Source organism: Nothoprocta perdicaria, unplaced genomic scaffold (genome assembly GCF_003342845.1).
Source record: "Nothoprocta perdicaria isolate Ctin4 unplaced genomic scaffold, notPer1 scaffold_196, whole genome shotgun sequence".
NCBI classification, from domain to species: Eukaryota; Metazoa; Chordata; class Aves; order Tinamiformes; family Tinamidae; genus Nothoprocta; species Nothoprocta perdicaria.
Genome location: NW_020455160.1, coordinates 956,521 through 981,977, shown reverse-complemented (window position 1 = coordinate 981,977; position 25,457 = coordinate 956,521). Strand labels below are relative to the sequence as shown.

Genomic DNA, 25,457 nt, shown 5'->3' with positions numbered 1-25,457 from the left:
GTGTTCTTGTAAAAAGCAACTTCTTTTTTTTTTAGAAGGATGTATTCACCGAATTTAAACAATCACTTGTGTGCACATGTATAGTGTGGCCATTCCCACTGACTGTAGATGCATATACAAACATATGTTATTTTGTGCAATGTAATATATACTGTGGTTTTTTTTTGAATGTTGCTAATTCAGAAACTTGAGAAAGAAAAAAAACCCCTGGACTTGAGTACTTCTGGCCAACCTTGTTTAAATACAACCAACTGAAGTCTGCCCTGCCTGTTCTAGTCCTCCATTTTGGGTCAATTTCCAAAGTTGGTCAAAACTGTAGTGTTTTGTGAATTTTTTGTTTTAAGGAAGGCATCACTAAAGAGCTTTCTTATTGTTGTTACTGAGGTTAAAATATTGATTTTTAAAAAAGTTTCTTCTTCTCTCATACGGAAATGAAGAATATTCTCTGCTTCCATATAGTGCAGTAGTTGGCCTTGCTCCTTTGACAGGAAGAACTCTCTTGAGCATGTTCACTGCTCCAGCTATAGAACTGAGCATCTTTAGCCTATGGACATGATGGACATTGCTGTTGCTTCAGTTAGGATCTTTAATTAGTCTTAGTGCTGAAATCTAAATGGCTTCTGTAGTGTCATAGGGCTTTCAAATGCACCAGACCCTTCACGAGTCCTCACCGCACTGGAAGATGCCGATGACTTGGTCCCTAGGGCTCTGCCGAGCTCGCAGCTCTCTCTTGTCGGCCTTGCTGTCGTCAGCCTTGAGAAACGGGCACTGATTTGAGACACGTGTCCTTTCCGTCCCTGAGCTGTGAGATGAGTCTAGAGGCAGCCTTGAGGTGTATCACTTTCTGTAATAAAATAGGCTTCACTTCTTCCTTACAGTGTGGAACACGTTCAAACACTCTGTCTGCTTCACAACGTCAACAAAATACAAAGTCCTTTATCAAGAAGTAGAGTGGCCTTGATCCTGCCCAGTCAGAAAGCGATTGGGAGTGGAATAGCAAATGCTGTATCTGACTGTTAGGACAATATTCACCGGCTGGCTGTAAACAGTGACTGAGGAGGGTTTCAGCAGTCACTACCTCAGGTGGTAACTGTGGAAAATGCTCAGTCCTTCCATCTTAGTCTTGTTATTTTTCTTCCGATGGTTATAATACATTTTGGTGCTCACTGATGAGAAAAATCTCATGTTCAACACTTTGCTACAAATGCACTTATGCTGTTTGAATATCTAGAGCAATCTCAAAGCCAGGCATAGGACGGCTGGTCCAAAATGAAGAGTTTGCTGACCACTAGATAGCCTTAAGTACTAAATTTCTGTGCTACTGCGAACAGCTTCTGTCACCATTTCTTAAAGCTCAGAAATGGTGTGGTAATTGGCGTGGTTCAGTAAAGCTGTGGTCATCTGTGATCTTGTAAATGCAGGCTTTCCTAAAATACCAAGCTATTCCTTTCAGAAAAGTTGTCGGTGATGATACTTAAGTGTCATTTAAGAGTTAAATGTTTGTGCTAGCTTTAAAGCTTTGACATCAATTGAAGAGCAGCATTAGATTCAGTAAGCTAGATGTTTTGACCAAATGTGCTTCTGTTTGTTTGCTTTTTCTTTTTTCTTGCAGCCTGTGAGGAAGTATAGCACAGGAATGAGAATCTGTCCCTATCTTTCCTTCTGTTTTCCTTCTTTTTTTCTGCAAAAAGGTGGTATGACTCCACAGGTGTTCGTTAGGCAGGACTGAAGGGACTTTTTGAGGACAATAACAGTTTGTTTGGCATGAGGCAGTGTTTCTTTTTTTTTTTAATACGATGCTAATATATTCTTTTTTTCAGTTCAAGTTTCAATCAGGAAAAACTGCGTTGGGCTTCCCAATGCAGACTGAATTAGGCTTCCCAGAGCAATTCAGGCCTGTAGCCTGTTTTCTGTCACCCTTCTGAAGTCTGCAGGAGTCTCATATATGGAACGGAGCGGCTGTGTGGATGCAGAAGCAGTTCTGAACGTTTACGTGACGCAGCCGCAGCTCCTCCTGCCGTGTGTGGGGGGCCGTGGCGCCTCCGGCCAGGGAGGTCTCGGGCCTCGGGGAGCGGTCGCGGTGCCTCGAGGAGCGGTTCTGGCTCTTGCCTCCCGTCCGTTCGCGTGGCTCGCTGCAGCCGGGGCTGGCGCCACGAGCCTCGGCTTCCGTGGGAAACCCGGCCAGCAGCCTGCAGGGCTTCTTGGGTTGGGACACGACTGAGCGCTTCATTTCCTTGAGAGAGTTCTTACCGTTCAAGCTGTTAGCTTGCACCTCGGAGTGTGCCTCACGCAGAGTTTGTGGTTTTTTCTTGTCCAAGGTCTAGAACCAAGGGAATGTTAGAAATCTAAAGTTGACAAAAATTTTTCAATGCAAGAATTGTCTTTTTTTTTTTTTTTTTTTCTACTCTTTTGTGGCTGTTTATAAATGCAAGAAGATTGTTTTTGCATATCTTAATTATTGAAAGGAGCTTATTAAATATTGAAGCCTAGGTTTTATTAAACATAGATTTCTGAGATAAGTATTAGAGTGTATCTCTGTGAATGTATTTTCGAAGGTACTGTGGCTAGATGCATCAAACCTGGATTTTTGGTTTTAAATATCCTATATTAAAAGTTTATGAGGAAAGTTCCTTAACCGTGATGATGCCACAGCAGAAATCCCCTAGTGTGAGTAGAAATTGTATGCTGCGTTGGAAATGACGATTTTGGTTCAGTGAGTCTCAAGTCTCCTTTAATTCTTTTGCAGAAGGAATTCGATGCGCTTCCAGATCTAGAATGCTCAAGCATTTTGACCCTTTGGCGCAGATCTGTCGCTCTGGAATTTGTTTATGGCTTGCTCTTGTTCTTAAATATTAGTTTTGGTGTTTTTTTTTTCCCTCCCTCCCTCTGTCCTCCAAGTTAAAGAAGGTTTGGATGTTGTGAGTATAATTAATGCAGTGATACTTGTGGGGGTTTCTTGGTAGCAGTTTTCATTAAGCTCATGGAAGGAGGAGGTGGTGTTAGAGTGGTTGCAGTTAAGACTGGGGCTGTTTTGGTTGTATTTGTTTGAAAACCCTTTCTGCTGAATGGTGGTGGATCGAAGTCAGGAGAGGAGCTAAGAATTTCAGTGACTTGGAGAAACAGAGGGAGGAAAAGGAAGAAAAGATGTGATGCGGGAGAAGACAACAGTGTGAGCTTCTGTTTTCATCATATTTAGTGATCCATTGGAAAAGAAAGTGAACACACATGCTTGTGTGTTGGTGATGACTGGTTTTTAGTCTGTTATTTCACCTTCAAGTCCTATGGTTTCAATAATGGGCAAGACAAAACTGGCTATAGTCTGTACCTTTCTTTGGTCCGTGCAGTGGGTTTGTCATGTCAGTAGGACGTTCTGCTCCACGTATGTGTAGACAGTGCCTCAGCTTTTGACTTACTGACATATGCAAAGTTCACTGGTGAAACTGGCTGCTTGCTTAGCTTGTTCGGTGCTGTCTGGTGCACCAAAGCAGGAATAGCTAGCTGTAAACTTCCTGATGGCTTCTACTTGGCAAAGGATAAATAAATGATTAAAAAAAAATAAAAAGAGGTTGTTAAAACATTGTGGGGGGCTCTGTTTCTAATTTGGATGACAGCAGCTTACTGACTCTCAGTATTGAAATAACTTCAGAGTAATTGACCTTGCTAGAATAATGACTGTTGAGTAAGCATTTTTCTGAACTCTGAAATACCTGTGTTGCGGAACTCGTATGACTCCTTTTTTTTTTTTTTTTCTTCACTATAGTTGCACATAAATACTTGGAATGTCTGCATCTCTGTAAGCAACGAGTTTCTTCTTGGTGAGTATAGCTAAATATCTCTTTTGTTAGTTTTAGCCTTATTTTCTTTAAGCTGTTGAAACTGTGGTTTAAATTTCGGGGTTTTCCTAATTTTTGCAAATGTGTTTTATAGTCTTAAAATGAGCTTGCAGATTTTTAATTGGATAAAATATGGCAGTTTGATTGAAGTAGATATTCTTGAAAATACTGTATGTCATTTAGGAAACACATACTTAATTTCATATGACTTAAAGCAAAAAATACAGCTACAAAACACTTCCCAAATCTTTTTGCTTGTCCCTTGCCTGTTTTTTTTTTTCTTTTTTTTTTAAAGGGGCAGGGAACAAGCAAAAAAAGAAACTTAACCAGCTAAATGAGAGATGATCAAGTGACTAAAAAATGAATACTCATTTCTTTAATTGCACTTGGTAATAGATTTTATTGTAGAAGGTTGCCATTTCTTTGTTCTGTCGAATTATCCATGTTTTAATTTCTGCTTCTGTGTTGGTCTTTCCTAGCCTCCACACAACAGCACAGTTGTGTGGGATGATGTTGAGAGGATGAAAATGAGTTTTGCAAAATGCCCTTTAATTCAGCAGAGAGCATGAGGCCCTCGGTTTAGAGAGGGTGACTTATGTCTGCTGGTAGCTCTTCATGGTCACACCAAGGGTGTTGAGTAATTCTAGGCCCCCACCTGAAGAGCAGAGCAGATAGAGCTTTTGAGGTGTTGTAGCTTTGTTGGTCTACTAGTAGGTTCGTTAACGAGAGAAAAACATGGATCTGAAATTATGTAAAAGTCTTTTGCTCTGAGTAAATATTTCAGCTTTAAGGAACTACCTATACAGTGTCCTTATCACTGGAAATTAAAGTATTAATTCAAGATCCAATTTCGAGTGTTGTGTTGCTCAGTCAAGAACTTGCTTCCTGTGCTATATTGATTTAGTCTTGGAAACTTCCAAAGAAAGGAGTGAGTGTTGGTCAAGATCTAGTTGAGGATCCTCCATAGTGCAGGCCAGAACCAGCTGCATGCAGCCCCGTGTCTTGTTTGGAACGTGTCTTTTGGATAGATATGTGCAGGAGCTGCATTATTCCTGGAAGTTGCCAGGAATGTCTAATTGTCTGCCTGTCCAGATGGAATTTTGCTGTAGCTGCTGCTCCTGCATTAGAAGACTGGGTAGAAGGTCCGAAGCTTTGTGGTTGAGGACACGTGTGAGTTATGACTGTGTCCTGAGGCGCACTCGCTTTACTTTGAAGCACTATGTGTATGCGAAGCATGAGGGGGGAACAGAGAAATCCTTAGATTAGTAGCTAGTACAGAAACCATTGCTTGGTTATATATAACTGATGTGTCTTAGTGGTGGTTTTTTTAATTACCAGGGAAAATAACAGTGAGCTATAATTGATAGTGGCAGTGATGCTGCAGGCAGAATCTGGTAGGCACAGTACAGGCAGGTGTTTTTGTCTGTGGACAGTAAGTCAGTGCCTCCTAGGTTGGTACCAAAGTCATTTTATAAAATGGTGCTTCAATATTTGTGAGCATTATACTCAGTTTTCCTGAGATGCTGTAGGTTTGTCTAACGTAATGGTGCCTGTAAGTCGTGTTGTGCAGTGTTCCTCCTCTGCAGGTGTGTGGTTCCAGCACGGCGTGGCCGTGGGCACGCGCCCGCACAGGGGCCAGGGCTTCCCAGGGGACCGTCCCTTCCTGCGGGGCTGCGTGCGCGGGACCAGCTGCTGCGCGAGGCCTTCGGGCGCGCGGCCGGCTGCTGGAGAGGAAGGGCCGTGCCCGAGGGAGGCACGGGGCGCTGGGGAAAGGTCAAAAGCAGCTGTGGCTGAGCAGGAAAGACTTTAAAACATGCTGGGCCTCAGTCCTTGGCCATTTCAAAATGGGCAGTTCTGTGTGATGGCAGCTTTGGCACGCTCTCTAGTGCTGGAGGGAGTGATAGAGTCAGCTTGTGTTTTGTGGCATCTATGTTATGTGTCCTGGCAGAGGAACTGTTAATACTGCTGTGCATTAAGAAAGCAAAATATACCTGTATCTTCCAGTGCTTGTGGAGGAGCCAAATTTCACCTCGTGGCATTAGCGGACCAGTATTTAGCTGTACCTGTGCAGCACCTCCTGTGAAAACAGTGCAGTCTGTTGCTAATTCTTTTCACTGCAGCAGTGCTGTCAGTGCTTTTTATTAACCCAACACCTGTCCTGCCTCCAGCTCTTCATAGTCCTCTTGACCCTCTAGCCATGCGGAATGGCTCTTGGGAAACTCACAGCATGCTTCCCAGGCAGGCTGAATTCAATGTGATTTTCCTCCAAATATTTACATATTTGTATTTATGTAATCTGTCAGAGTTTTAACATGCTTATTTATCAATCCAGAGGACTAAGGCTATGAATAAAGTGTAAGTGTCTCTATTATTTTCCTCTCCCCAGTATTTGGCTCTGGAGGGGGGGGAAAAAAAAATCTGGCTTTCACGCAGATATATTAAAGAAAGAAGGAGGCCGAGTTGTGGAAACCAACTGTAAGCTAAGTGATATACCAAGTTTAGAGATAAAACTTACCCATGAGAGATTAAAACAGACCTGTACTCTCAAAGAGAATTTGTTTTAAAATGGAAAGAAAAAAAAAAAAAGCATTTTTAGCAGGGAAAGTGCGAAGGAGAACATGTTTCTTCCTGGTACTTGTGGGTTATTGAATAGTCTTTTAAATCTTAATTGCCTCATAATGGCTTCTGTTTGGAAGAAAATGCTCCCCTGTTTTAACAGTAGAACCCAATAGCTTTAGTGACATGGACTTTTGTTTGGAAGAGTGACTTGCCTAAGTCCCAGCATAATGGTTCCTGAAACAGACCTAATCTTCCTAGTGGGGTGACAAGTTCTAGAGAAAAGGCTTACAACTTTGGGAGCAAGCCTAATAACCAGCCCTTGTTTTAATTGTGGTCTTGAGCACTTCAGAAATGCGGATTCCTGAAGTTACCAAAGTAAAAATCCTGCCCAAGTTTGGCAGGCAAGTTACCAAGTTAACTCAAATTCTTTCTGCTGAATAGCATTTTTAAGGAGATGTTTGGATAAAGCTTTCTTCTTTCCAAGTCATAGCTGTTACGCTCTCTAACTTAGCCTGGGGTGCTTTGTTAAGAAATCTCTTCTGATATGATTTAATTTAAAGTTTCTAATTAATCTAAGGTTTCTAAATTGAGGTTTCCAAGTTTCTGCCCTTCTCACAAAGGAGGGCAGAGGGGCTGGACCTTAAATTGCTGAGCAGAGGCAAGGCCCCGTGTTGCCTCCGAGAGCGGAGGCCTCCTGTTGCTGCGGTGCTGGTGCTGGCGCAGTGCAGACGGGTCTCGGAGCTGCCTGCTGCTCTCCCTGGGGAGAGGCGGGCGAGGGCAGCGGCCACGAGGGTCGGAGGGTCGAGGGTCTGCACCGTGCGGCTTCCACCTCGCCTCATGGCCATGTGGTTACGGCTCCAATCGCTGAGTTGCTCTGGTGAGTAACTGATTTAGCTCGTGTCACGTGCTGCCAAGTTGGGACCTGCTCGAGAAAGCTGTGTCTAAAATGAGCTGCGAACGAAGAGGACGGCGTGGCTGGCCACACGTGTTAAGTGTGGGGACTGATGGATCTAGTGAAATGGATCATTCAGATGCGAGAGATAACGCGGAGGAGCCCGAGTTTAATGAACTTGGGGCAGACGAGTAAGGAAGGATGTGGGAGGGGGGGCAGAAATGAGAAACAAATTTTTGTCCTTACTGTTCCTGCCCACTCCCGAGTTTTTCCATCAGTTGCCTTGCAGCGAGTCTGGCTGGCATAGTGATGCGTAGCCTGTGCGTGCTGCAAAACACACTCGTGTCCCCCTGACTGCAGCTAGAAATTGGAAGCAGTTTGGGTATTTCACGGAGTCTGTAGCCTCTGTAAATATAACTAAATGCTTCCCTTTCCTTGTGGTACTCTTAGCCATTTTCTGATAGTCAACTGAGAATATACTAATGCCTTCCTCATCAGGTTTGATGTGGTTTTGGGTGCTGCTAGAAGCCCTGTTTTATGGGATTTTGCTGCTGAAGTCTGCAGACATGTAGCGTGCTCCTCCTGGAGCCTCAGAGACCTGCCCAAAAGGACTCTGGTGCTCCAGCATTGCGGCCCTTCCGGAAGGGGACTGGTGCAGATGGCCTGGGTACATCTTTGGGACTGTTTTGTCTCTTCATGTCCATTCTCAGTGGAAAACTGAAATAAGTTTTGTGGTACAGGAGAGGACTTGCAGCTGTGCTTTCTCTTACACTAGAAGTAAAACACAGAGTTTCTTTCTATTATGCATTTGGAGTCATTGAATTTTAGTGCTAATGGCAGAAGGTGATACTTTATTGCTTATAAATATGTAAGGGAAAATAGTGCATATTTTAGATATAAGGGGCTAACCTGTTTGAAAAAGTAACCTGTTTGGAGAGGGGAAAAAAAAAGACAAACTTTCTTCTAAAATTTCCTCCTTTTTCCCAGTTAAGTTATGGAGTTATAAGTTAAAGAAATAAACAATTGAACAAAAAACTCTAGCACGCTCGAGCTGTGTTAGGAGATGGTAGGTAGTGAACTGAATCAGAACCACGCTATGCTGACCCCGTATTTGGTTATCGGATACTATGGAAAAGTAACGCTCAATGTTTCTGAATTCTTATCTGACTACAATGTTTTCTAGTTAGTGTGAAGCACCATATAGTGAATTGAGCACTAAGAGTATTTTTTTTTCCCCTCCCACCTTGCTTATTCTTTGCAGGCTTTTTTATTTATTTTGTGAAATAGAAGATGCCTTTTGGTGGGATGCCCACTTGACTCTTGCCATCCCTTGGCAAATGGCCTGACTTAAACAATGTAAATCAAGTAGGTTTTGCCTATATAGAAGGTTCATGATCTTCCTAAAGATCTTTCATATCTAAACTGCATTGCAACTCTGGATAGTTATTCCTAAATACAGTCTTGTAAATGATGTCATTCAAGATCTGAAATCGGTGAAAAGAAACTACTCCTGCTTAATTCTTACCTTACAGTGCATGTTTCCTTATTCCTCTAGTGTGAGATAAGGTGGGGGTTTGTTTGTTTGTTTGTTCTGTTTTTTTAATTCAGTCTTCAAGATAAAGTCCTGCGTGTGCAGGGGGTTTGGACTAGATGATCTCTAGAGGTCTGTTCCAACCTTAACCGTTCTGTGATTCTCTGAAGAATGACGAACAAAACGTGTTTGTTTGAATTTTGGAGGTTGTGAGCTTAAAGATTTCACAAATAAGACATAATTCGTGTGACACAGCTAATGCAAATTTGGGGAAAAGAAAACCCAGTCAGGAGTTTCTACTGAATGTACCTCAAGAATGATACTATTCTGGCAAGATTCTTAAATGTGTATGTAACTATTGGAAACTTGTTCCAAGGAACGGTATTTTTACTTCCTAGTGAAAATGGGGAAGTGGAAAGAAAGCAGTGCAAATGGAAACAATGTAGGCAGTTATATTTTAAAAATAGTTAAATAACTCCATATTTCTGGTGTCCCTGTTGCATTTGTAGTGATGAGGTGACATAGTGTTATGGGTAGTTTACTAAAGTGATAGCTTTTGGAGGCTTTCTGGATGCTGTGTGTGTTTCTGCCACCTCCTGTTTGCTGAATGCCTCTTTCTCATCAAAACCTGGAAGGGGTGGGGGGAAGTAATATCATGAAACCTTTATGTCAGACACGAATAAACACGGGATTGCAAACAGTTCTTAACTGACTTGGAACTGGGGTTGGTGGACAAAGGTTGAGCCTCAGTCTTTTATGGGCCATGTAGCTACTACTTTGTACATATATTTGAAATGATTCTGCACACTGTCCATTGGGATTCATTTTATTAGAGGGAATTGTCCCTGTGACTTCTGCAAGCGAGAAATAACGAGTTCCCTTAACACCTAGCTTCTGGGGGTATGGTGCTTATTTTTTGTATGTGTCTTGATTAGTGATTGATATTTAATTGCATTTTTCAGGGGAATAAAATCAGCAGTGTTGCTATTACAAAATGACAAAACATCCACCGAATAGAAGAGGGATCAACTTTGAGGTGGGAGCCCAGTTGGAAGCCCGTGACAGATTAAAAAACTGGTATTTTTTAAAAAATTCATATTATATTAACGCTAAGTCTTTAATATCTTAAAAACATTTTACTTTGGTATCGTATGTAGAGTCCTAGTTTATAGGAAAATAGTTAATTTTTAAATGCTTACATACCAGTGGTTGAAATGGGCAATAAATGCTGTTATGTTGTGCTGGCTCTTAGAAAGAAGCATACCCGTGCTGTCTGCATCTGGGAAAGAGCTAAACCTCAGTGTAGTGCAGCTCCAGGCTTGAGTGCTCTTTAATTCACACTTTAAACACTGTGCCATACACATCTCACAGAGCAGTCTAGGAGGGGGGTGAGTCCTCTGCAGTCTGTGATACCCAAGGCAGCTCCTCACTGCTTTCCTTTCCATCATTGTTATGAATTCGTAGGCTTAATGTTGTGGTCTGTGCTCATTGGTAAACTTAGTTAAATACAGATTTAAAGAATTGAAAAGGGCTGCGCATTCCTAACAGGAAGTTTGTTTTGGAGTCTACCTTGAAGGCCTCATAGTTGAGAAAAGTTTATCTCACATAACTGCAGTGGGGGGTGTAGTGCATCTTCTAACTATGTCTGTTTTAGAAAGTTAGCTTGCAAATTAGCATTTAATAATGTTTAGTGAATGGGATACAAGACTAAAAACTGCCAGGGTAAAGGACTTGAATATGAGTGTCAACTGGACATTGTTAGTTCCTTCAGTTATCTTCTCTCTGTTGTTTGACCAACTGATGGTTGATTTTTATTTAAGAGTCTCTGTGGGTTAAATCTGGTTGTACTTCAGCCTCTAGAAACGGCAGGCAAGATGAGCTGTAGAAGTCACCACGTTGCAAACCACCGAGGCGTCCCGGGAGCAGGGGGTAATGTACGTGGCTGGGTCCAAAATGCCTCAGCTGCTTCCTAGATCTTGTTCACTTTTCAGGTAGAAGGGGAATGGAATTGTAAAAATGAATAAACATATCTCTTCAGAAGAAAAGTACAAACATTACATTGTATTTTATGTTGGCTTTCCTGTGTGAATTAAAGCAGCAGGGCCTCAATTTGAATCTATTCACATCTTTTGCATGCAAGGAGATCTTGGCAAGTTTACAGCAGTGAGATTTCTAAACCTGTCTGTACAATACATGCAGTGTAGGCTTACTAGAGGTATAGTTTAATCTATTTTTTTCCTAAGTAAGTCACGTAAGTGGTTTGTGACCTATCTGACTGCTTTGGAGAAAAACAGTGACTAAAAATACAAGTACTTAGTTCTCATATGGTAAATTTGCAAAATAGGGTGAAAAAAAAACAGCACCTGTTGTTGCTTATCTCTCTCTCTTTCTTTTTTCTTTTTTTTCTTTTTTTTCTTTTTTTTTTTTTTTAGTGTTTTGACCGTATTGCAGTTCTTCAGCTCTTGAAAACTCATGTCTTCTGTGCAGTGTTTTGCCACTCGTTAGTTCAGAACCTAGTTATCGGCTCTCCATTTTTGAAAGTTTTCTTTCGCTTGCTGGTGTGAACCCTGGGTCAGAAAGCTCACGTTTCCTTAACCAGTCCCCCACATGTATTCGTTCTTTTAGGAGCTGAGAACCAAAAGCTACCAGAGCTGGATGTGTATTTTCTCTCGGCAATAGGAGTAGTGACAGACCAAGGCCCACCACTTGTGGAAGGTGTGGCCTTGTGGAGGACAACAGGATTTTGCCATCTCCCCTGTGTTTATTTTCACCTGCCACAGTGAGAATGGGAATACTCCTTGGTGTGGTTTTGATGTGCTTTTCAGATGGATTCAAGACTTCTGTTGTGATAATTGCTCTTCCCAGTGCTAGGCCATCAGAGGTCTTAAGTGTTTCTTGTGCATTACTGTGTTATCTTGACATGTGAAACATAAGCAGAAGTCTCCTGTTTTAAATGAGATCTGGCTTTCATTTCTGTGCTCAGTACCTTACACACTAGTCAATTGAAGGGCCAGTATTGCTTCTCAGATGGCTGTGGTGCTTTGAGGAAAAGTGTTTAATCTTGGAGCCCAATGTACATGTCTTTTCATGGCCAGGGCTCATGTCTTGGAATATTAGCTTGGGGCTTCCTGGATGTTCAAGTGTAATGCCCATCTCCCAGCTGTGTGTAAGAGAAAAAGGGTGAAAAGCGAACTACCTGTGCAAAGTGAACTTGAATTGGGTGTCTTTAGATCCCTTATCAAAGGGATCTAGTTGTCTGCTGGAACATAATAATCATGCATTTCAGTTCCTGGTGTGTATCTGTGTCATCTCCTGGACTCAAACTCCAGAGAGTACAGTGAGTCCACGTTTGTTGTTGCTTGGCTTCATTTTGGGAGGTTTGACTGGCTCATCCAAAGCTATCATGAATTGTCCCCGATGACCATTTGCTGACCAGATAGCATCAAAAGAGGGAAGAGCCCTGTCCACCAGCCAGTGCCTCCATGCATCCATCCGAGTACTGAGTTCCAGAGGATGTGGTGGGACCACTCCACTAATGCGGACCCTGGCAGATCCCAGAGGGATCAGCTGCATCCATTGACATACACATACTGTCCCTGGGAAATTGAGTTGTTGGAATTGTTTGTGTTGGATCACTTAAACCCCTTGGCCCTGGAAAGCAGCAACTGCACTATAACGAAAAGAGGATGGCTGTGCTGGACGATTGTAGGAGGCAGGTGGTGACCTTGTTGTAACGACATCTTTCTCTTTGCTCTATCTACTACATGAGGAAAATGGAGATTAAGAGACTTCTGATTCAGATTAAGGCTCTTCAGCCTTGAGCTCAAGATTAGTATTTTAAGAGTATTGTGCTACCCTGTTAAGGGTAAAGATTGTCAGTCTCAAGAGATGTAATTGCTGTCATTGTCAGGACTTTGTCCCAGTACTGAGAAGCTAGGAAACCACATATGTGTTCATAGTGCCGGTCCTCCAAGGTGTCTCGCTTCCTTTTGGTGTTCCTTTGACTGCAGAAAGATCGTCCCTTTCTAGTTCCAGGAGAAAAAAGACTTCACTGAAATTATGATTTGGTGTCATAATTAGGAAAGAAAGGAGACAAACCAATCCTGAACTGAGAGATAGGAACTCCTCTGGTTAGCACTCTGATTTTGAATTTTCAGGTATTCCCGTCTTCATAGCAAGGGATGGATTTGCACTTGTATCTAAAAGAAGCTGCTTTCATAATGCTTGCTGTGCTCTGGCAGCAGTTGTCTGGAGTTGCCTGTTGTCGATAGCCCCCAGAACTTCAGAGTTCTGCTGTTTGAGGTCCTGACCGACCCTTGTGTTTCTAGTGAAACTCTAGTCCCACCAGCGTGTGCATCTTGGTTTTCTCTTTTTTGATGTCTAGTCATCACATTTTTCATAAGTCCTTGAAAGGTACAAGCCAGTCATTCCCTTTGAATTTTTCTGAAAAATAACTTGCTTTGATGCCCTGATAAATTGCCCAAAGTTTGCAAGAATTTCAGCTTGTTTTTATGACGTGGTAGAACAGTATTCAGAGCGATATTGGGAGATTTCTTGCTTGGGATTAGTTAACAGTCTTGGAAGTCCGTGCAGTCAGCTAAACGCCTCCTTCATGGTCTGGAGGAGGAGCTGTTTGACCTTACTGGGACACGTGGCAACCTGTACTCTCTTTTCATGCCCTAGGCTAGGTTTCAGCTTAGGTGTTTCACCTTGTCATTCCGTAGGTGCTTTCTTGATTAAACAAGAGGGCCTGCCTTTAGTTGCCTCGGCCCGGGGTATTTAAAGTCTTCTTGCCCCATGTGCAGGGGTTTGGGGTATTATTCCTCTTCTCTGTAGTTCTGTAGGGATGTGTGCCCCCTGATGAGGCTCAGCACGTGGGACTGAGCTCTTGAGAGCTTGTGACCCTTTCTCTTTAACCTTGAAGTTGCCAGGTGCTGGACAGCACTATGGTGTTTGTGTCCCAAAAGAAGTTAGCATTGGGAAGGTTCCAGGCTCGTGAATGCATCTAGCATAGTGTCTTAGTGACTTAGTGTTTCAGTGGAGCATGGAACAGGATACTGGTGGATGATGGCTGCTTTAGAAAGGTAAGATTTATTAGAATTTTTCAGGGTATTATTCAGGAGCTGGCTGAGGGCTCTGGTTTGTCTCCGTTTGCTCCAGACCAGGCTGAAATTTGGTCTCATTCTCAGGTGTCTTTTGCAGTTCTTGCGGTTATATTAATACTTCTCTCTATCTGAGAGTTTTCAGAAGGTGAGGTGGGACAGACACAGGTAGTGATATTTGTGCATGGTTCTGGGATGATGGTTCTTGATGTGAAGGATGATGTTCCTTCTTTAATTGGGTATGAGGCAGGGTGTGGTTTTGCATCATATAACTTGTTTGACCCTTACCACTTTAGCATGTATCTCCCCAGAGAGACAGACAACATATCCTAAATGATGATTGGCGTGATGTTGAGCCAGTTCTCCTTAGTTTTCATCAGCTTCCCTCTGGGTCTCTGGGAATCTGGATGAGCCCTAGACCCACTGCAGACCTGATAGCAAGGACTTATTTCCTGCTGGCCTCTTACTGAGGATCTGTGGATTCTTACCCTTTGGTTATGCTGGGCTCTGCAGGACTTGGATACTCTCAAAGGAAATGCATGGCATCTAATAGATTTGATATTTTTTACTGCCAAGAGACTGTCTTTGAGGTATTAGTTACCAGTTGCCTGCCTTGAATTTCTGTGAAAGCAGTGATTTTGGTGATTGTTGTAGCTATGGACAGAGTAAGAAAGATTTATGTCCTAAAGGCAGGCAGATCTTGCCTGGTGTTTTTAATTCTCACAGACTCTCTCTCCAGGCCTGTTCTGATCTCTCTCCATAGCCCCTCTCAACTTGTCTGAGATGGGGGATTAATAGCAGGGTTTTTATCTGGAACATATTTTCAGAATGGAACTTGCTCAACGCATTGGAGGCCAAGAGGGTTTGTCTTGCATCTTTACATCTTTAGATTAAGTCTTCAGAAGGCCTTACAAGGAGGTTTCCTGTGGGTTGGATGTCTCTGCCTAGTGCTGTTTCATGTGGGTGCTGTTTAGATGACTGTTGTAGTGTATTGGAACAAGTCAAGAGCCTGCTGCTATGCAAGGTACTATTGTGGGTCAGAATCTGTGTTGTCAAAGCTGAGATGCCTGTGTCACCAGGAGCTCCCATCTGCCATCCTCTCTCCAAACTGCTTTAGCTCCACATATTTTGATAGCATTCTGGGCCAATCTAAGGCAGGACGGACGTGGCACCCAGCGGTAAGGAGGGCCCCAGCGTGCGGCCACAGTGCGAGACGTGGTGGCTTTTTCACTTGCGTCTCCCTTCTGGACACAGACCATAATTGCTGAAGAACTTCAGTTACGAGTAGATAGCCTTTCTTTTCATCAGTGCATGACTGTAAAATGATAGACCGAAAACATTAAAACACTGCATTTAAGTCTCAGTTTTGTTGAGTTTGGATTTTATTTTTAGTGCCGGGTTTGCTCCTATGCTTGATCCACATGTTCTGGTGCTCTTGGTGCAGTGGAGTGAACTTTAATTCATGATGTTATCTTCAGCTGTGATAATGCTGATTCTGAAACATTTACGGAAGTCTACAAATTACCAATGCAATTAAAGAAATGCATAGTCTATAAGGTGTTCGTGATTGGAAGCTACTGGGTTTGACCTCTGAATCTCATAGTAATAATTTAAAAGTCCTGGGACTTCGAAGATGGGTTTCATCTTTGAGAACATAAAACTTCAATCTGATTTATTGGGCCTGCTAGATGCTGGGAGATATAGGACTTACAACTGTAGGTTCTTCAGAACCTCAGCTAGGAGTTCTGTGGAAGGTCATTGGCATGAATTGATGGGTATCTCTTAAGAGGAGTGAGTGTATCAACCTCCAGGTCTTGTCCTTGATAAGAGAGCTGAAATGACTGGCTTGTCACCATAATTGTGTAAATACTTTATTTGTTGAAAGTTGAGGTTTAGGTGATGTCTTCTGCCACGCTAACTGATATACTTGAAAAGATAAGTTTTAGAGACATGTCTTCAGGTCTGGTTATATGCTGCAAAGTTAAGTTGGTTTCTTTTTTTTCTAGCTGTAGTATGTGGTCTAGCAAAAGAGTATTTCTAAAGCTTGTCTACAAAAAAAAAAAATACAGCTATGGCAGAGCACTTACGTTGTATCTGTTACAAAGGCTAGTACGTTTGCATCTGAGAGTATATTCCTGTGGAATAACTCTTGTTATTCCCACTGGCTTCATCTTTGAGGCTCTCCTACCTGGCCCTTTCCTCCTGCCCTTAAGGCAGCTATCAGTTTTGCACACTTATGCTGGACATAGCAAAGTTTAGCCTTTTTCTCACTCCCTAGTCCTGGAGCGGAAGGGGGAAATGTAGAGAGGAAGAGCCCCTTCAGCTGCGCCCTCCTCATACAACCAATGTTTGCCTTCATGCAGTTCAGTTCGGGGGTCGTTCTGTGCTGGACCTTTTAATCCTTTCTAATAGCTTTATTGCTCATGCAAGAGATATGTGTAATAATATTAAGACTGTAGAGATGTTAGGTGTGCTAACTTTAGTTCCCATTACAGCTGATCAAATAGTCTTCAGATACTCTGGTTTTTGATAGTTGAGAAGGCCACTTATGTGTAATGTTTTGCACTGTAGCTGGAGTAACTGAGATGTACTTGTTCTTACTTGATATTAATTACTGTTCTCCAGGTATCCAGCTCACATTGAAGAAATTGATTATGAGGAAGGGAAAGTACTTATCCATTTCAAGCGCTGGAACCATAGATACGATGAATGGTTTTGCTGGGACAGTCCTTACTTGCGTCCCTTAGAGAAAATACAGTTAAGGAAAGAAGGATTACACGAGGAAGAAGGATGTGCAGTAAGTAGCAAATATAGAGCATTGGTGTGTGTACCAGTTTAATATGCACTTAGGTGAATTATGACCACTCAGATGTATTAAAGCATTTAATTGTTGCTGCGCTAGCTACCATATATAAGTTCTTTGACTTATATCTTAAATATTGGGAATCAAATCGTTTTGATTTAATTAAGTTAAATGTTTTATTATTTCTTAAATGCAAATACTATTAAATACTGTCTTTTAGGGATTTCATATAAATGATCAAGTATTGGCATGCTGGTCGGACTGTCGCTTTTATCCAGCCAAAGTTACTTCTGTTAACAAAGACGGTAAGGAGCCGCTCTTGCTTTTGTCATGCTTATTACTACTGCATTTTGAATTTCATTCCAAGCTTTTTGCTTAGGTGGAGAGAACACGGCAGACAAAATTCCTGTGAGAAATTTTTGAATCCATATTTTAGTCTATTAACTTTTTAAGCTAACCTTTTATATTTTTGCAAGATGCCTTCTTAGTCACAGATCTTTCTGCTGAGATGCACAAAAAGTGAAAACAGTAACGTGAATAAACTTTCAGAGGCATAGGCTAAATAAAATCAGCAGCCCTTTGTGCAGCAAACTGGAAATCAGGCTTTGTCTAGTAGTCCAAGACTGTGAGAGGAGTTCAACCAAACTGGCTTTAAGGAATCTACCTAGGAGCAAGGCCTTAATTTTGGAGCATATTTTCTTGTGCCATTTCCTTTAACTATTCATACTGTCCTCCAAAATGTAATTCTTTGATTTTAAAACCAAAACTGATTGTTTTTTTTTATTCTTCTTTCCCCTCTGCTAAGATTTTAATGTTCTGTTTCCTCTCTGTATGTTTTATTGATGTTGGTAGCTGGATAAGCACCTTCTTGAGAACTTGAGACCTCTGCCTGTTGCACAGGAAACTATGGAGCACATTTACAGTTGCGGGGCTTATGACAGATGGATATGCGCACAGCCCGGTGTCTGGAGGGATGCTCTGACCAAACAACCCAAAACACCTTTCCCCTAGCAGTGCATCCCTGAAACAGGCTGCCTGGAGCGGGAGCTGGCACCTCTGCTTTGAAGGTTATCATGGCTTAGCTACCACATAGACTCAGAGAATCCTTGAGGTTTGAAGGGACCTCTAGAGATCATCTAGTCCATCCTGCACACTCAGGGTCACCTAGAGCACGTGGCACAGGGCTGTGTCCAGGTGGGTTTTGAAGACCTCCAGACAAAGAGACTCCACAGCCTCCCTGGACAGCCTGTGCCAGGGCTCTGTCCCCCTCACTGTCAAGAAATTTTTCCTTAAGTTCCTGTGGAACTTTTGGTGCTTCAGTTTGTGGCCGTTTCCTCTAGTTCTATCAGTGGCCACCACTGAAAAGAGGCCGCTCCCTCCTCCTCACTGCCTCCTTTGAGGTATTTCTAGACACTGCTCAGGCCCCCTCTCAGCCTTCTCTTCTCCAGGCTGAACATGCCCAACTCTCTCAGCTTTACCACAGCTGACCTGATTTATTTGTGGCTATTTGGAAAAGCCTTTCACCATAGTTTCTATGCTCCCGTGAAAAGCCTAGACTCTTTAATCTGCAGAAGGCTCCTTGGTATGCTTCTATATCCTTGATGGTGATTTTTCTTTTGGCCATTATTAAGTGTGTAGTTACAATTCACATAGTTGCATTAAATCTCCCTTAATTTGCCTTGGCACGAGCTGGTGTGCTTTTGCTTTATGAAATTAGATACTAAATTTTTCTGCTGATCCAATTCAGTTATTTTTAAAGCTTTTTAGAAGAAATGGTTGAGATCTTGTGGAGAAAGAACCAGTAGAGTTTTTCTTCTCTTTCTCTGGAAGTAACCCCCGTTCCTCACCTCTGCTTCCTTTGCTGTGGCCATCACTGCTGACTGTTGGAATTATTCATTAGTTAGAACCTGCTGACTAAGTGCTTTGCTCTGTGCAGCACAGACTTGTGTGTTACGTCTCTGTTAAAGCTGGCTACCTGTTCTTTGAAAGCACCGTCTGAGCATTGTTGTAGCAGCCCATTTACTGTTTTCTGGTTTCAATTCATAGGAAAGACCTTTTTTTTTTTTTTCCTCCCTCCCCACATGTTGCTAAGTGAATATCTGTGCTTGAACTTACAGTGGCAGCAGTAATTGCTATAAGAATATATTTGGGGAAAGTGGTTTCTTTGCTGTTAAATTCAATGTAAAGATGCATACAGCTGTGTTAAAGCTTAAGAAATCTTCAATGAAATTCTTTACAAACAGAAAAATTTAAAAGTTTCCTCTTTTGAGTATCAGTAATTAACTGTGAAGGACAGTGCTTTGTCTAGAGCAGCTATAAAAGTTGTATGAGCAAGAAAATAAATCATTTGCAATTATCCCTCAGGTTATCGTAAGTATTTTGGGGCTTGGGCAGGAAAGTGTGTCTAAGGAGCAACTCTGACCTAAAATGTGTACCTTTATGTCTATAATAATTATAAATAAAACCTTTGTTATTCCTCCCTTATCTGGCCTGTAAAGAGAAATCTCTGCTGTTCAAGCCTTCCAATAAGGCTGATAAGGAAGCTGCTATTTAGGTCTGAATGTGCAGCTTCAGTAGTGCAACTGTAGCCAGTCGCTCTGTTAGGTAACTTCTGATCTTTAAATTGCTGTGCTTTGTTTTTCAAATTTTAGGTACCTATACTGTGAAATTTTATGATGGTGTAGTTCAGACTGTCAAAAACATTCATGTCAAAGCTTTTTCCAAAGACCAGGTAAGTAATGTGTTCGCGCTGCTGGCATGTTTTAAAGCAGGCAGCTCAAGTGACTAGGTTCGCTTAATTGCAGAAGTAGGAATCGAGTGTTTAATTATTTTACTGCTGACATGCAGTGTGTCTGAGGTGAAAGCCATTAAAATGAAAAGATGATGCAAATCATGGCATGACCCAGGAAGTTCTCAGTTTCATGGTCTCGTGAATGTACTCTTTGAAGTAAAATCAGTGGAAGATTCAGAGTGTGCACAGAGTCCGTACACTACGAGCAGGGGTAGGATATTGTAAAACACTGCAGTTGTTTTAGCTATTAACAATTAGTTTAAAATATATATCAAAAATTGAGTGGATGGAAACTATGAGATCAGCCTTTCCTAGAGGAACTAGTTGGTTATTTTGAGCCCTTCAAGGAAGTTGTCCAGTAATCCTTCAGTTTGCAACCTGGAGATAACAGTGCTGTTCTCTAGCTGTATTCTGTGCCAGTGATTTGGCTGCTTTGCTACCCTTATCTACAGTGACTTCAACCTCAGCTAGTGATGGAAGGTGAGCAGTTAAAAATAAGGAAGAAATGCTAGTTTGTGCGTGTTTGACAGTTTTTGTGCTTGGACGCGCAGGAACGGCTGACGGGTTTGGCTCTTCTGTGGCCTGGAGAACTTTCTAAACATTCAGTATTTGCTTTTGGACAACTTTCGTTACAGGAATGGTTTTAAGGTTCAGATCCTGCCAACACATTCCTGTGGTGTGTCTGTAGTCTGTGTTTTTTCAGGCATGATTTATTCTTGTGGAAAACTAAAAGCAAAAGTTTGAACACTGACGTGGACCTTCTTCCAAACAGAAAGAAGTCCCAACATTATTATTCTCAATAATAATGTATTATTGAAAAGTACAATTTAAATCTGCCACTGCCTTGAAGAGCCTGCCATTCCTTGGTGTTCTGCAGATTGTGTATCTGCCAAACTGTGAGGGGAAAACTGTTTCAGATTTACCCTAAAGTGATGTTTCAAATACTAATAATTTGACTAATAGACTAAGACTCACAAGGGAACTACCTGAAGACTTATCATGACCATGAGAAATACTCCTAGTCTATTAAATTAAGCAGTCTAAAGAAAGCAGGTCTTTTGCAGCTCAATCTGCAGGAGATAGGGGGGAAAAAATGGCACAATATTTGGTCTCCTTTAGAGAGTTTATGAACTTTCCATATGGCTTTGGTTATGTCTTTCCTTTTGAAAGGAATTTGAGTTTTCTTTTCAGTACAACCACTGGCTGGGAAATTTCTTTTAACTTGAGAAATTAGTTTTATTACCATGTTTTATTTTGCCCTTTGGCATGAAAACCATAATAGGAGAAATTATTTTTATTTGTTATCAAAGCTCATTAGGAAATTTTAAACAAGTCAGCCACTTGAGAATGCAGGACTCAGTTGCGAATGTAAGTAGTTTAAGGTATAGATTTAGATACAGCCTGATGTAGAAAAGACTGAAGTCATGAATACTTGTAGCTTTTTAAAATTTGTTTAAAAGCCTGCTTTTTAAAGCATAATAGAATAAGGCAGCCCTCTTCAGTGGCGGTGTTCCCCTGCTGTTGCAGAGAGGGAATGACAAGCTGCATCAGACAGTGATGGTGAAATGCTGACTGCCTGCGCAGCGTGAGTGTTTTTGTGCAAGGACGGCTTTGAAGAGCTCATCACATCAACAGATAACCCGGGCTTAGGGTGTTTACTGATCATTTTTTTGAGGAAGACTTGATTAAGATGTTTCAGATATGTTGTGATCTCTCCTGCTCTATTCACATAGGATTGTTCTGCAAGCAGCACAGTTGGTGCAATGTAATGTTTGAAGGTTTTTGGTTAATTTGTAAGTTCCCAAGTTTGACTGCTGTGGTAGTTTTTTTCTTTTAAAGAAAGAAAAAATTATTTCATGTCTATTCTCTGCTGAGTGTGGTTAAAATGATCTCGTGGGAGGTGGAGCAGATGTGCACGTTGACCATTTTATTGCCTCAATTTCTTGGGCCTTTGGCCTAGAAACTGCTGTCTTGCAGTGCATCAGTTTATGAATCCACATACAGATAGGAAGAGGCGAGATTGTACAGGAGCAGATGAGATGTCGTCTCAGAACTTGGTGCAACCTAAATCAACTGTTCCAGTTTCTTTACAAAGAGGTAGCCTTTCTAGTCCTGTGATCCTTGTCCAAAGTCTTCTCCGATTGTCTCCTTTAAGCCTGCTGTGCATAGCAGTACTATGGCTGAAAGGAGCTTGGTTGCCTAATAACTTGAAGCAATTAATGAGCAACAGGAAGAGGGAAGTTGGTTAAACTAAAGCCAATGTTAACACAAGGCCAAACATAGAGAAGAATAATCTAGACTCAAAATCTAAAGGAGGTTTCTGTTGGAGCGGGAGAGTCCTGAGACTGCAGTTGGGTCATTGAAGGGCGGGGGGGAACCTAAGCAGCCCTCACTGCACCATTCAAAAATGGATCTGACCAGCTAAGGAGAGCAATCCATGGCATTCCCTAGCAGAGAACTTGGATACAGGGCTGTTCTTCCTAATTTTGTGCCATTTAAAGAAATATGTGTGTATATATATATATATGATAAAACAATACATTTGAATGTAGTATCAGTAACTTGATGGGGAGTAAACCTAACTAAACCTAACTGTGAAGGCAACCTCATAATTCTTCCTCAGATTTACAGTTTAAGTATTTCTTTCGACTTCTTCGGTGTCTCACTGTGTACCTGGAGTTTTATTAATGGTAGTGGTGACTAATTCCTTCTTAGACAAAGGTGTGTGAAGGATTGAAATTTTCATTATATTGGACATAAAGTTAGAATGTGTAACTTGATTAGGAATTTGAGTAACTCTGCTGCCTCAAAATTGTGTCACATGGCTCCCTAGTATTTATGTTATCCTGTTAAACCCCTATGTGTCTGCTCTGTAGGTCTTCACAACTGAGCTGCCTCCAAGCTCTAATGTGCTGGTCGCTATAGAAGGGCATGTGCTTTTCTTTCTTTGAAAACTGGTCGAAAAAAAAGAAAAGGGGGAGGAGGTGGGGCAAAAGGGAGGACCTCCAGGTTGCAAGAAGTTAGTTTTCATGTCACACTCTCTTCCTTCTAGACTATTGTGGGTAATGCTAAGCCTAAAGAAAGAGGTAATGAAATTCCGTCATCTCCTGAAAAGCGGGAGAAATTTAAAGAACAGAGGAAAGCAACAGATAATGCAAAGAAAAACAAGGATGAAAAGACATTAAAGACTGAGAAAAGGGTTAAGCAACCTGACAAAGAGGGAAAATTGATCGTCATCTCAGAAAAAGGCAAGGGCTCAGAGAAGAATATAGCTAAGAATGGAAAAGAAGATAAAGAGAATATATCAGAGAATGATATGGAATATTCAGTAGACACACAAGTTGAGAAGAAGCCTGAGAACGACAATGTAAAGAGTCCACAGGAAAATGTAAAAGAAACTAAACGAAAACGTGGAAGGCCACCAATAACTCCTCCAACAGGTATGTAGCTGCACATAAGTTGCTCAGACCATACTGTCTAAGTCCTTATGAACTTACATAAGAGAATGAAGTGTTTTGCTGTTCTGTTTGCAGGCTCTGAGTCTCTAGAAGTTTAGACTTTTTCTTATCTCACCTTTACTCAAGCTTCAAGACAGTTGAGAGCATACTTGTTCTTCAGATTTAAAGGTTTTTAATGGTCTGCTCAGAGATCGGTTTTAGGCAAATAATCTTCATGAATAACTGTAAAATGTGCTGGCAACAGGATTCAGTTCTGTTGTGTGGACATGGGGGAGCCAGGTTAAACTAGGGGTGGAGACGCTTCTTATAAAGGAATAAATAATGACACTTAGGAACTTATTTTAGTAGTTTTCCAGTTTCAGATGCAGTCAACTTTCTGTTCTCTATGTGAATATACAGAGCAGAGTTCTCAGAGGCTGCAGCCCATAACTTTAGAGCTAAGACGTCGGAAAGTACCTAAAGGAGGTGAAGTTCCAGCGAAGCGTCCCAGGATTGATAAAAATTTGTGTGAGTATTTTTGGTGTTGAGCTATCACAGTAACTGTTCAAATAAGTTTCAGAAGCTTAAGAGGATTTTTTTTTTTTTAAAGAAAGTCTTAATATTTACCATGGAATGTGTTACAAAAATGGTTCAAAGGCAGCGCCCGCTTTTTTTCAACGGGCCATTTGTTTATAGCTGAAGGCTTTTACCAGTTTCTGAAAGTTGGGTTGGATAGAGGGACCCTGCATGGGCTGACAGTTTTCATGCAGAAATTTACAGAGTTTAAGGGCAGGAGTGGTTATATTCTGTCCAATATTTAGACAATCAAAAAATCCTTTTTCTAAGAAACTGTGGGTGTTTTTTTTCCTTATTATTCCATCTACCACATTGCTTAAAAAGGCAAACAGAAAGCATTCTCATTTTTTAATAGTATATATTCATGTCACTGCAGTCTGATAGCTACTGCTTCGTCTTAATATACTGTATAATGATGCTGAGAAACTTCAGAGTGTTGATCAAGAAATAAAATTATCGTCTATGGTACTATCGCAGACAGAGATGAGGAAGAGCTAAAGAGATTTATATTCCAGAGGACCAGAAAATATAAAAATTGCAGTTCATGTATTACCCAGCATAGTCGGGTCAGGGTTGTTTGTTTCTGAGCTGTCTGTTTTAGCATCTCATATCAAACATGTCCCTGGGACGGTTGCTGTGGAAAGCGACGCTTTATCTGTAAGACATCTGTATTCACACTTTATCTGTAACTCACAGCACGTTTGAAACATTAAGAAACCTGTATCAAAATATTTAGGCCTCATTTTTGTGCATATATCTATTTGTGAATGTGAGCGTAGCTTTTTCAGAAGCCTAGTTAGGAGAACTGTTTAACTTCTGCTGTTAAACTCAGTCATTAAAACAGCTTCAAGCTGTTACTGTGCGAGAAGTCTTTCGAATGTGCATGTGAGCTACCTAGTATCTCAGATTTCTGTTTTTTAGCTCAGGAAAAATTGAAAAACTCTTCAGATAATCATGAGAGAGACCAGATTAGAAGGCGATCTTCAAGACTCTCATCTGGTGTTGGCCACGAGATTGAAAATACAGATCACAACACAACAACTTCAACAGAAATTCAGACTGTGAAAGATACAGTATCTAACCCAAAGGAACTTGAGAAGGGTAAGTAGCTTCCTGGTTATGTCCTGAACATAAAATGGTAAAGAAGGCTTTTAGTTGTTACAAACACTGTATTTTCACTTGCATAACCTCCAGATTATATATCTGCAATTAAAACAAACCTGATTTCAGCAGCAGTGCAGGGTAAACCCCAGGAAAGCTTATTTTGATCTCTGCTCCACTGATTGCCCTTCCTCTGCTTTTGATTTCACCTCTGTCCGTAACACTAGCATTTCCCCCATGTAGTAGGGAGCCCATAACTAGCTGCGTCCTTGGCTGCCGGACAAGGGAGAGCCCTGCTGGTTTCCTGAGGACTTAAAGAAACTGAGTTAAAGAGATTGTAGGTTATGCTTGGGAAAATTATGTAATAGATGTTTATTTTTTTATATTCTGTATTCTTTTATGTCCTTTTGTGTTGGGAAGTAGTTTAAAAGTTAAATTACAGTTTAATCAACTCATTGAACACTAAGACAAACACAAGGGCTCTCTTTTTCTGTACTAGGCAGCGTGGAAGTAGCATCCACCTCCTTGTCATTGCCTTTTCCTCACAGGAGAATCTCTGATAATCGTTTGAGTAGACCTAGCCTATATCAGGCTGTGCTGAACTAGCAGCCTCTGCGAGTTTAAGCAGTTGAAAATTTAGAAGGCTGCTACAGGTACCTATAGTGTGGGGGTTTTGTTTGATTTTTTTTTTTTTAAAGCTTTATGCTAATATAACAGCAAATAATCTGACTGTAAATGTGTATTTGTCTCTCCTGTCATGTGATGGATGCACATGTTGGTATTTTGGTATGTGCTTTGGTGTACCTTTTATTCATTCAATTTTTTTCCTCCC

The 25,457-nt window shown here is 41.4% G+C and overlaps 1 protein-coding gene across 3 annotated transcripts in view; it reads left to right on the top strand.

Moving 5' to 3' along the window:
• The first annotated feature begins 3,758 nt into the window (after positions 1–3,758).
• PHF20 (PHD finger protein 20) overlaps positions 3,759–25,457 on the top strand; it is a 55,654-nt gene continuing 33,955 nt past the window's right edge. For all 3 annotated transcript variants that reach the window (XM_026037293.1, XM_026037292.1, XM_026037291.1), the window contains exons 1-8: positions 3,759–3,815; positions 9,778–9,892; positions 16,543–16,714; positions 16,941–17,025; positions 19,372–19,451; positions 22,564–22,951; positions 23,369–23,476; positions 24,446–24,625. In XM_026037293.1, the coding sequence (XP_025893078.1) occupies positions 9,810–9,892; positions 16,543–16,714; positions 16,941–17,025; positions 19,372–19,451; positions 22,564–22,951; positions 23,369–23,476; positions 24,446–24,625 (1,096 nt within the window). In that variant the 5' untranslated portion in view covers positions 3,759–3,815; positions 9,778–9,809. The remainder of the gene's footprint in view (positions 3,816–9,777; positions 9,893–16,542; positions 16,715–16,940; positions 17,026–19,371; positions 19,452–22,563; positions 22,952–23,368; positions 23,477–24,445; positions 24,626–25,457) is intronic.